This window comes from Mobula birostris, chromosome 4 (genome assembly GCF_030028105.1).
Source record: "Mobula birostris isolate sMobBir1 chromosome 4, sMobBir1.hap1, whole genome shotgun sequence".
Classification (NCBI taxonomy): Eukaryota; Metazoa; Chordata; class Chondrichthyes; order Myliobatiformes; family Myliobatidae; genus Mobula; species Mobula birostris.
The window spans coordinates 165120753-165133121 of NC_092373.1; the positions used below are offsets into that span (position 1 = coordinate 165120753).

General features: G+C 40.5%; 1 protein-coding gene across 4 annotated transcripts in view; it reads right to left on the bottom strand.

Annotated features, from left to right (window-relative positions):
- The window catches only part of npnta (nephronectin a), a 90135-nt gene that overhangs the window by 33027 nt on the left and 44739 nt on the right, over positions 1-12369 (bottom strand). For all 4 annotated transcript variants that reach the window (XR_011885793.1, XM_072256397.1, XM_072256398.1 and 1 more), the window contains one exon: positions 3465-3557. Coding sequence is in view for 3 of the 4 variants with exons in the window: in XM_072256397.1 (XP_072112498.1) it covers positions 3465-3557 (93 nt within the window). In the remaining variant the exon portion in view is untranslated. The remainder of the gene's footprint in view (positions 1-3464; positions 3558-12369) is intronic.

Consider the following 12369-nt stretch of genomic DNA (forward strand, 5'->3'; position numbering starts at 1 on the left):
AGGATAACCATAACCTCCTAAGTAAATTCCAAATGTAACCACCGCCTAATAATTTCAGTGGATAGAACCAGTCTTTTATGCATGAGCTGCTCTGTGAGTAATTGAATGTAATAGCAACCATTTTCACTAAAATAATTGAACCAATATCCCCAGCACAATTCACATTGGTATGACTTACATTTTAGTGACATCATTGTAAATATATCATAATCATAAGATATGGGAGAAGAAGTAGCCTACAGGTTTCTCCCGCTGTCCAAGAGTAGAGTGTTCCTATAAAATTGTTCATAAGCCGAAATGGCGTAAAGTGAAGACGAAATTACCATGAATTTATATGGGAAATTTTTTTGAGCGTTCCCAGACCCAAAAAGTAACCTACCAAATCATACCAAATAGCACATAAAACCTAAAATAACACTAACATATAGTAAAAGCAGGAATGATACGATAAATACACAGCCTATAAAAAGTAGAAATAATGTATGTACAATGTAGTTTTACTTAACAGAATCAGGAAGTTTAAGCCAAAATCGATTTGTCGAGAAAGATTGGCACGTACACGCATGTGCACGTCACACATTTGCACATCACGCATGTGCACACACCCAGCCGCACAAGGCTTCATGGTCATGGTAGTCTTTCTCGGGGTAAACACAAGTTTAAAGCCAGCGTCTTTTTTCGTAAAAGCGAAAATTGTCTTTCGGTAACGAAAACAGGTACTAATGTAGGTCTTTCGTAAAAGTGAAATGTCATAAAGAGAACGTTCGAAAAGCGGGGGACACCTGTATTTGGTCCATTGAGTCTGCTCCACCATGTCATCATGGCTGACCCATTTTACTTCTCAGCCCCAATCTCCTGCCTTCCCCCCACATTCCTTCATGCCCTGACCAATCAAGAACCTATCAACCTCTGCCTTAAATATACACAAACATTTGGTCTCCACAGCTGCCTGTGACAAATAATTTCACAGATTCACCACACTCTGGCTAAAGAAATTCCTCATCATTTCAGCTCTAAACAGACACCCCTCTATTCTGAGGCTGCGTCCATTGGTCTTAGACTCTCCCACCATAGGAAACATTCTCTCCACATCCACTGCGTCAAGGCCTTTCACCATTTGATAGGTTTAAATTAGGTCACCCCTTATTCTTCTGAATTCTAGTGAATACAAGCCCAGAGCTATCAAACACTCTCCATATGACAAGCCATTCAATCCTGGAATTATTTTCATGAAAATCCTTTGAGACATTTCCAGTTTCAGAATGCTCTTTATAAGGAGCCCAATACTGCTCACAATACTCCAAATGAAGCCTCACCAGTGCTTTATAAAATCTCAACATTATATCCTTGCTTTTATATTCTAGTCCTCTTACAATGAATACTAACATCACATTTGCCTTCCTCACCATAGTCTCAACCAGCAAATTAACATTTAGGAAATTCTGCACAAGGACCCCAACTCCCTTTCTGCCCCAGGTTTTTTTGTATTTTCTCTCCATTTAGAAACTAGTCAACCCTTTCAGTTCTTCTACCAAAGTGCACAACCATAAACACCCCAACACTGTATTCCATCTGCCACTTCTTCGCCCATTCTCCTAATCTGTCTAAATCCTTCTGTAGCCTCTCTACTTCCTCAAAACAACCTGCCCCTCCACCTATCTTCATATCGTCTGCAAACTTTGCAACAAAGCCCTCAATTCCATTATTCAAATGAGATCCCCTTTGCCAATCACCTGTCCAGCTCTTGGCTCCATCCCTCCCCCTCCTGTCTTCTCCTATCATTTTGGATCTCCCCCTCCCCCTCCCACTTTCAAATCTTTTATTAACTCTTCCTTCAGTTAGTCCTGACGAAGGGTCTCGGCCTGAAACGTCGACTGTACCTCTTCCTAGAGATGCTGCCTGGCCTGCTGCGTTCACCAGCAACTTTGATGTGTGTTGTTTTAATGACGTTTTAGTTGTCTTCTGTTGGTTTTTAAAAGTTTCCTAATCCTCTAACTTCCCACTAATCTTTGCTCTATTATATGCCCTCTCCGGCTTTTATGTTGACTTTGACTTCTCTCGTTAGCCACGATTGTGTCATCTTGCCTTTAGAATACTTCTTCCTCTTTGGGGATACATCTATCCTGTGCCTTCCAAATTGATTCCAGAAATTCCAGCCATTGTTGCTGTGCCGGAATGCCGGCCGGTGTTCTTTTCCAATCAGTTCTGACCAGCACCTCTCTTATGCATGTATAATTCCCTTTACTCCACTATAATACTGATACATCTGACTAGTTTCTCCTTCTCAAACGTCAGGATGAATTAAATTATATTATGATCACTTGCAACCAAGGGTTCTTTACCTTAAGCTCTCTAATCAATTCCGGTTCATTGCACGACACCCTGATCCCCTACCCTAATAGCCATCTTGAAGGCATTCTAGAAACTCCCCCTCTTGGGATCCAGTGCCAACCTGATTTTCCCAGTTTATCTGCATACTGAAATCCCCCATGACTGTGGTAACATTGCCCTTTTTTCAAGCATTTTCTATCTGCCATTGTAATTTGTAGGCCTCATCCTTACTACTGTTTCTGGGTCTGTTTTACACTCCTTTTAGAGTCTTCTTACCCTTACATTTCCTTAGTTCTATCCACTATTGATTCAAAACCTTCTGAGCCTGTCACGTCTTTCTAATGGTTTGATTTCATTTTTATCAACAGAGCAAAGCCCCCCCACCTCTGCTTACCTGCCTGTCCTTTCGATACAATGTGTATCCTTAGATATTAAGCTATCATCACCCTCTCCTTGTTAGGAGTCTCGTGGCACACTGCCTCTGTTTGTAAACAAACTACCCCACCCTCAGCACTATCACTCCAGTTCACATCCACTTGCTAAATTAGTTTAAACCCTCCTGAACAAATCTAGCCAACCTACCCGAAAGAATAATCATATGAGACATTGCTCCACTAATAGGAACTGGTGTAATAGAAATTGTATAATATAACTTGCAATAAAATAAAGAACATGTAAGCTGGCTAGATGATATTATATATATATCTTACGAATTTGGGTAAGGGATAATTTAAGGAATATAGCCCAAGAGTAAGCCAGTGAGAGTGTTAGGAATTTGTAAGTGACTTCCATCTCTCAATAATAGATGTCTACTGTTGGATTGAATGTCAGTGACGAAAACAAAGACAAAAGAAAACATCCACAATTCTGAATATTTGTGTCAGGCAACCTAACAAAGCTGGCATTTTGCCTTCCATTTCTGAAGGATCTAGTGTTTAAAAAAACATCTACCTGTAACATTAACCACTGCCCAACATTAAGTGATTCATTCATCTCACATTCAACCTGAGGCGCTCATAGGGCTATTCTGATAAAACCCTCGCACTTTCAGTAAGGATGTGAAGTATTATCTCACACTGCTGGAGACCTGCCAGGTCCATACAGAGTATGAGTGATAAGACTAGAGTAAATACCTTGGTCGTCCCCTGCATCATTTTCTTCTGCGGTAATCCCCTTTTCAATGTCAAGGCCAAGTAAAGCCCCGTTCCCTCCAGGCTGACGTGGAACTGAAAATTGAATGAAGAACTGTTAGATGAAACTCAAGACTAATCTTGTTCACATATTCCTACAATTACATCATGGTGAGGAGTATAAAATGAAGCACTTTTGACTGTCCTGTACACACTTGATTTTTTTACCATCCAAACAATGACAGGCTGAGGAAAGCAATTCAGCAAAACATTCTATTCAATAAACCCCTTTTAACATTGCTGTGTGTGTTCTGGTACATACTGCAATTCTCCATCTGTAGTGAACTTTGACACCATTTACAAAGACCAGGTTGGAGGGTGGTGTAGGATAGGTGGAAACACTTTCAATCTATTCCCACCAACAATACCCACTTCTTGTAAATGATTAACAAGCTCTCAGAACAGAAAGTTCATACAACCATAAAACTTCTTTTAGCGATGTTGACTGAGTAGCAAATATTTGCCAAGACTGGGGAAAACATCTCTATTTATCATCAAAGTAGTACCAAAGGAACTTGTATGTTCACCTGAGAAAACAAAGTTCAAAGTAAATTTATTATCAAAGTATGTATGTCACTAAATGCTACGCTAAGATTCATTTTCTTGCGAGCATTCATAGGAGAACAAAGAAACACAATAAAATCATAGAAAAACTACACACAAAGACTGACAATCAACCAATGAGAAAAAGACAAACTGCAAATACAAGTAGAAAAAAAGAAAGCAAACAAATAAATAAATGATACTGAAAGGATGAGTTGTAGAGATCTTGAATGTGAATCCACAGGTGGTGTTCAATGGTCAGTTCAGTGTTCTGATGAGTGAAGATGTCTACACTGGTTCAGAAGACAGATGACTGAAGGGTAATAACTGTTCCTGAACCTGTGGTGTTGGACCTAACACTTGTGTACCTCCTTCCTGATGTTAGCAACAAGAGAGCATGACCTGGATGGTGGGGGTCTAAGACGATGGAAGCTGCTCTCTTGTGGCAGCACTCTTTGTTGATGTCATCAATGATAGGGAGGGTTTTTCCTGTGATGAACTAGGCTGTATCTACCACTTAGGCTTTTCTATTCTTGGGTGCTAGTGTTTCCTTACCAGGCTGTGATGCAACCAGTCAGAATACTCCTGAAGTTGCACGTCAAGAGAAGTTTGTCCAAGTTTTAAATGACATGTCGAATCTATGCAAACTTCAAAGAAATAAGAGGCACTGCTGTGCTTTCTTTACATAACATTTAAGTGTTCATCCCAGGAATCACTGGCCAACTATCTTCAATGGAAGAATGTATTATGCAAGAATAATATTAACTACTGCTCTGGATGAAACCTAGAAAATGCATGACACAATTTCCACATTTCTTTACAACGTTCAAGGGGCCATTTCACACCATCCAGTCCAAGCCAGCTCACAGAGCAAACCCATTTCACAGTAATTCTCTTTGTAACTTATTCTTCCCCACATTCCCAATATTCTCACATTCACCTAAGGGCAATTTACAGCGTCTATTTAACCCACCAACCTTTGAATGGGAGGGGAATGAAGTACATGGAAGAAGCCCAAACAGTCGCAGGAAGAACATGCAAACTCCTTGCAGACAGCACTCGAGGTCAGGGTTAAATCCAATTCGTTGGTGCTATGAGGTAGCAACTCTACCAGCTACACCACTAACCACCCCAAAATTACAATGAAATCATATAACATTATTCACAACTTCAGGACATCACAAAGCATTTCACTGCTGAGAACTTTATTGGGAAATCTTGCTTACAGAACCATGGGCTAATGGTTCCAACTTTTTGAATGAAACCCTAACTTATTCCCATTTGTAAGAAGCACTCCGTCACCTTTAAGCACCTGGTTGCAACACCCAATGAATCTTTACTGTTGTCCAGATAAAAGGTCTCAGCCCGAAACTAGAATTGTGGGTTGAAAGGCCTGTACTGTGCTTTACTGAAACATCAACTGTCCGTTTCCCTCCATATTCTCCAAGTGCTTTCAGATACCAGTCTCCCGTGTCCCAACACTTTTAGACCTGGGACTGATCTAGATACTGCAAAGCATCCCTACAATGACACCAGCTGGCATGCCGAGTATGTTTTTATCTGCTTTTTGTTTATGGGTTTTTAGCTAAATTACATTACGATTATGCAAGTCTATAATATCTGGCAATTCAGGGTGCCTAGCGATGTGCACCTAGTGTGGGGAGCCAGAATAGGTGATCTTGCAAAGACCCTGAAATGGCCATGGCATCAAAAACCTCTTGCAGGTAAAGGGTGAAACAGCTAAACAAGGATAAAAGAAACATGTTCTGCATTTTGGCATTAATGTGGCATAGTCTTTTCTTCACTGTCTATATAATTTATAATCTGTGTTGTCTGAATCTATGTGCTTGTGGTACAATTGCAAGTAAGCTTCTCATTGTACTGTGTCTGCTTCTCAATATTCTTGCACCCATGTCAATGAACTTGATTTGACTTGAACCACTAACACCTAATCCTTAAGGATATCTGGAGAATTAAAGGCAAAGTTGTTGCAGCTCCAATAACTGGATGCTGCCATTTTACAAAATAAAATGCACTGTCGTAATTTGCCTTGAGCTAAGCTACCTACAGAGTTCGGTTTGTTTTCCTGGTTTCAGTGTTGAAACGTTCCCTGAATTAGAATGCAGTCAGCACCAAGATTCCAGTAACTGCAATGAAGATTAGTATTCAGGTTGGAATGCTGTAGTTATGGGAAAATATCGTTCCTCTTTGTGATATTATGATAGTCTAAATGTCATTTCAGACACCTCTCCTTTTAGAATAACACCACATGCTGTTGAAGCCCTGTAAGTTATCTTTAGTGAATGCCAGTGGAATGAGATGTACAGAGCTATAATCATGCTTGGCTGTTAGTGTAAGTCAGCTGTTGGACAGATTTTAATCATTTGGGTGAATGCCAATGCTTTAATTGTTCCCACCCTTCCTGACATCTGCTCATTGAGCGCAACTTTTAAAATTATAAATCATGACAGAATTTGTCTTCTTCAGTCATCAGTAACTCCAATTGTGGCAATACTTGTTCCACAAAACCCCAGCAAAAATCCTTCAGCCTCTGTTGATGTACTCAGCCACTATGAGTCAAGAGAGCTTCCTGGAGAGCAGTTTATAAATGAGTTGATATGCCAAAGTAGCTCAGATGCACAGCTGAAGCTTTCCATCCTTCTCCAGAACTTTAAGATCAAGGGCTTTGGATTGCTAATGCCAGAAGATGCATCTTCAATGGAAACGAGTCAGGCCAACAGCAGTGAATGAGCAGGGCTTGTTTGGGACAGAATGAGAAAGACAAGATAAGACAAAGGGGAGCAGTAAATAACTAAGGTGAATAAGAAGTAGACGTTCCAGGCTGAGACTCATCAAGAGTACTGATGAAGGGTCTCAGCCCAAAACTTTCCCCTCCATGCTCAACTTACGGATTTCCTTAAACATTCTGTGCATGTTGCTATAGATTTTCAGCAATCTGCAGAATCTCGTGTTTACAGTAAACAACTTCTTCAGCCCTGACAATCCAACCACCAACTAGACTGTGTCTATGACTTATTTTTTCACTTTATATTTTTCTGCACTTTCATCATGAAATTCCAAATTAAATATGGTAATCTAATTAACATCATATTATCAGGTGATATGGCCAAGTGTGAGTGATTATGAGAACAGTAGGTGGATCAATCCCTAGGTAGTGCCAATTTATAGGCACTCTTTAAACTTAACTATTCACCACAGAAGAGTAACATAAGGATTCAACATTTTATGTACTAATTCCAACATCTGCAGTGTCTTTTATCTCAGGTGGTCAGTTGCCTTCCTGGTACGAAGACCTGGGATGTCTCATAGTGAGTACAGACCTTTCTGAAAGGGACAGGTGACCAGCCAGTGGGCATGGTATACATCAGCAGGAACAAAAATGGCAGAAAAGGGGATAGGATCCAATGACATGGATTTTGGGAGTTAAGTCACAGGTTATAGAACAGAATCTCATAAACTTGTAAACTCTGGATTATTTCCAGTAGCATACAGGAAAAAGGAAAAGGTCTGATGGGTACTTTGTGCACAACATGATTACAGTGGACCAAAGGGCCTGTTTCTGCATTGAATGACTCTAACATCTGACCTACAATAGATAGAATGTAAATCATCCTGCCAATTCATTAATGCCTGTATTCTGCTGCCAAAGCTTCCCATCAGATAAAAATCACTGGTTCTAGACCTCACTCACCAAACATAAACAAAATTATATTTCTGTCAAAATCTGACAATGAGAGGTGTACTCTGTCCCCATTTCTATACCACTTCTAAATATATGAAAGGTCAATTGCAGCATTGCCCCCACCCCCGCCCCAGGATTAGTTCATGAGTAACATCCAGGTGAATAAAATAAATCCCATAACCCTACTTCCAAAACTAGCAGTGGAATTCTTCCTGACATCAAACTATTTACTCAACAGATTATCTTGTGGTTAGTGTTTGAAGGATCTTGACAGGCACAAATTGAATGTCTCTACAACAATGTCAGATTTCAAAATTACCACTGTGGTTCTCGATGGGGATAAGGGTAAAATTAAAGTCCAGGAGCTATGCAATCCCACTGAGAACCAAAAGGTAAAACCGCACCCCGGACCTGGATTTTACATATAAGGCACTAAAATTTGTTGAATTTTGTTGCTGTCTGCAAAGTTTACATTTTAGGAAAAATAAGATCCAATTTCTAAGCCTGGTGAAAAACTTGGCAGACTGCTAACTGAACAGCTCAGTGGTATGGCCAGTAGAGCCCCTGCCCCACAGCTCCAGTAACCAGGGTTTAATTCACACTTCAGGTGCCATCTGTGTGGAGTGTGTACAATCCCCCTGTCAGCTTCCTCCAGGTGCTTCAGTTTACTTTGAGATCCCAAGGACATCTAGACTGGTGGGTAAACTGGCCTCTATAAACTGTGTGATAACATTCCTGAGGAAATTGATGGGAATGTGAGGAGAATAAAATGGGGTTACTGCAGGAATAATGTAAATGAACACTTGCTGGTCAGCATAGACTTGGTGGACTGAAGTGACAATTTCTATGCTGGATAACTCTCTGACCCCAAAACAAGCCTGTAAAAGAACCATAGAACCATAGAAACTACAGCACAGAAACAGGCCCTTTGGCCCTTCTTGGCTGTGCCGAACCATTTTCTGCCTAGTCCCACTGACCTGCACACGGACCATATCCCTCCATACACCTCCCATCCATGTATCTGTCCAATTTATTCTTAAATGTTAAAAAAGAACCCGCATTTACCACCTCGTCTGGCAGCTCATTCCATACTCCCACCACTCTCTGTGTGAAGAAGCCCCCCCTAATGTTCCCTTTAAACTTTTCCCTCCTCACCTTTAACCCATGTCCTCTGGTTTTTTTCTCCCCTTGCCTCAGTGGAAAAAGCCTGCTTGCATTCACTCTATCTATACCCATCATAATTTTATATACCTCTATCAAATCTCCCCTCATTCTTCTACGCTCCAGGGAATAAAGTCCTAACCTATTCAACCTTTCTCTGTAACTGAGTTTCTCAAGTCCCGGCAACATCCTTGTAAACCTTCTCTGCACTCTTTCAACCTTATTTATATCCTTCCTGTAATTTGGTGACCAAAACTGAACACAATACTCCAGATCTGGCCTCACCAATGCCTTATACAACCTCACCATAACATTCCAGCTCTTATACTCAATACTTCGATTAATAAAGGCCAATGTACCAAAAGCTCTCTTTACGACCCTATCTACCTGTGACGACACTTTTAGGGAATTTTGTATCTGTATTCCCAGATCCCTCTGTTCCACTGCACTCCTCAGTGCCTTACCATTAACCCTGTATGTTCTACGTTGGTTTGTCCTTCCAACGTGCAATACCTCACACTTGTCAGTATTAAACTCCATCTGCCATTTTTCAGCCCATTTTTCCAGCTGGTCCAAGTCCCTCTGCAGGCTCTGAAAACCTTCCTCACTGTCTACTACACCTCCAATCTTTGTATCATCGGCAAATTTGCTGATCCAATTTACCACATTATCATCCAGATCATTGATATAGATGACAAATAACAATGGACCCAGCACTGATCCCTGTGGCACACCACTAGTCACAGGCCTCCACTCAGAGAAGCAATTCTCTACCACCACTCTCTGGCTTCTTCCATCGAGCCAATGTCTAATCCAATTTACCACCTCTGCATGTATACCTTGCGACTGAATTTTCCTAACTAACCTCCCATGTGGGACCTTGTCAAAGGCCTTTCTGAAGTCCATGTAGACAATATCCACTGCCTTCCCTTCATCCACTTTCCTGGTAACCTCCTCGAAAAACTCCAACAGATTAGTCAAACATGACCTACCACGCACAAAGCCATGTTGACTCTCCCTAATAAGCCCCTGTCTATCCAAATGCTTGTAGATTCTGTCTCTTAGTACTCCCTCCAATAACTTACCTACTACTGACGTTAAACTCACCGGCCTATAATTTCCCGGATTACTTTTCAATCCTTTTTTAAACAACGGAACAACATGAGCCACTCTCCAATCCTCCGGCACTTCACCCGTAGACAGCGTCATTTTAAATATTTCTGCCAGGGCCCCCGCAATTTCAACACTAGTCTCCTTCAAGGTCCAAGGGAACACTCTGTCAGGTCCCGGGGATTTATCCACTTTAATTTTCCTCAAGACAGCAAGCACCTCCTCCTTTTCAATCTGTACAGTTTCCATGGTCTCATTATTTGATTCCTTCAATTCCATAGATTTCATGCCAGCTTCCTTAGTAAATACAGACGCAAAAAACCTATTTAAGATCTCCCCCATTTCCTTTGGTTCCGCACAAAGCCGACCACTCTGATCTTCAAGAGGACCAATTTTATCCCTTACAATCCTTTTGCTCTTAATATACTTGTAAAAGCTCTTTGGATTATCCTTCACTTTGAAGGCAACCTCATATCTTCTTTTAGCCCTCCTGATTTCTTTCTTTAGTATTTTCTTGCACTTCTTATACTCCTCAAGCACCTGATTTACCCCGTTTCCTATACAATTCATACAACTCCCTCTTCTTCTTTATCAGAGTTGCAATATCCCTTGAGAACCAAGGTTCCTTATTCCTATTCAATTTGCCTTTAATCCTGACGGGAACATACAAACTCTGCACTCTCAAAGTTTCCCCTTTGAAGGCTTCCCACCTACGAATCACATCTTTGCCAGAGAACAACCTGTCCCAATCCACGCTTTTTAGATCCTTTCTCATTTCTTCAAATCTGGCCTTCTTCCAGTTCAGAACCTCAACCCTAGGACCAGATCTATCCTTGTCCATGATCAAATTGAAACTAATGGTGTTATGATCACTGGAACCAAAGTGCTCCTCTACGCAGACTTCTGTCACTTGCCCTAATTCGTTTCCCAACAGGAGATCCAATATTGCATCCCCTCTAGTTGGTCCCTCTATATATTGATTTAGAAAACTTTCCTGAACACATTTTACAAACTCTAAATCATCTAGACCCCAAACAGTATGGGAGTCCCAATCAATGTATGGCAACCTTTCAGTCAGAGTATTTACATAAATATCAAGGTGGATTTGTGAAGAATTCTTGGGACACACCAAGAAGATAATCTATTGTGAGATTTTCCTTTAACTTCTGCTTTGTAGCTTAAAAAGTCTCTGCAGAGTTTGCTAACATTTCTGAAGTACTCCCAGTGGAATGCTGCTCCAGGAATGGGCCTGAGCCTACACAAACCAGACACAAGCAGATTGCCATGTGAAATTAGTGCCAAACATGACAACAATTTTTGGAATGTCGCTGGGATATAAATGAGTTGATGAAAAGTTTCTTAATCTGGGTTACAAGGGGAGTGGATCGGAATCATTTAAGAAAATGACATGCCACTGGGACAAATGTGTAAAAATTAAACTACTCAATCAGGAGCACAATAGACTTCTCACCGAGGTTTTAATTAACTTTGGCTTTCATGCAAATAATTTAAAAAAGAGGAAAGAGATGTAAAACTAACATGTGATATATTATGTTCTCTTTACTGAAACTTCTTTAGTTCTTCTGTTACTCTCTCAGTTTTAAAATTTTCTGTTTTAATTGGTGATTAAACTTTCAGGTGGAATCAGAAGAGTTTAAGTAGATCATATCAATGGATGTTTTAAAATCTGGTGACTAAATCAGTTAGAAAACTGACCACTGATTGGCTATGATATTTATCTGCAAACTCTTTGTCTTATGGTGGTAATCTCAAATCCTAGTCCATGATGTAAAAATTAATTTAATACAAAACTGTCACCAACTAGCATCAGGGCCAGTGTTCTAAAACAAATTTTTGCCTTACTTGGCAACCACATCTTGGTAAGCTTTAAACAACTCATTAAGAAAGATACAAGGAAATATAATGATAAGTATACATTATGCAAACATCCCTTTGTTCTCCTATGGATTCACAATTGCCTTAGCAACAGCCACTTCTCCTTTAATCTTGCAAAACTAGGCAACTGCACTACACCAACACTATCTCTGCACTATTGCAATGCCTCTCTGTACCTCTTTGTCTTGAGCTGCAGAGTTCCAGGAAATATTGCAAGGTTTTAAAGTTCATTTCGTGGCTTTTTTGCTTTTTCTACTTATCATAATTGTTGCCTGAAATAGATGGAGGTTTTGGCTCATTACTGTCAAGAAGTTGGCACAGCACAGGAGGAACACAGACTTGGATCCAGAGTGTTGGAACGAAACTGACAGCAGGAAACAGTCTAATGCCTTCTCAATCTTAGTCATCAGGCAAGCAATATAGCCTCAAGCCAAA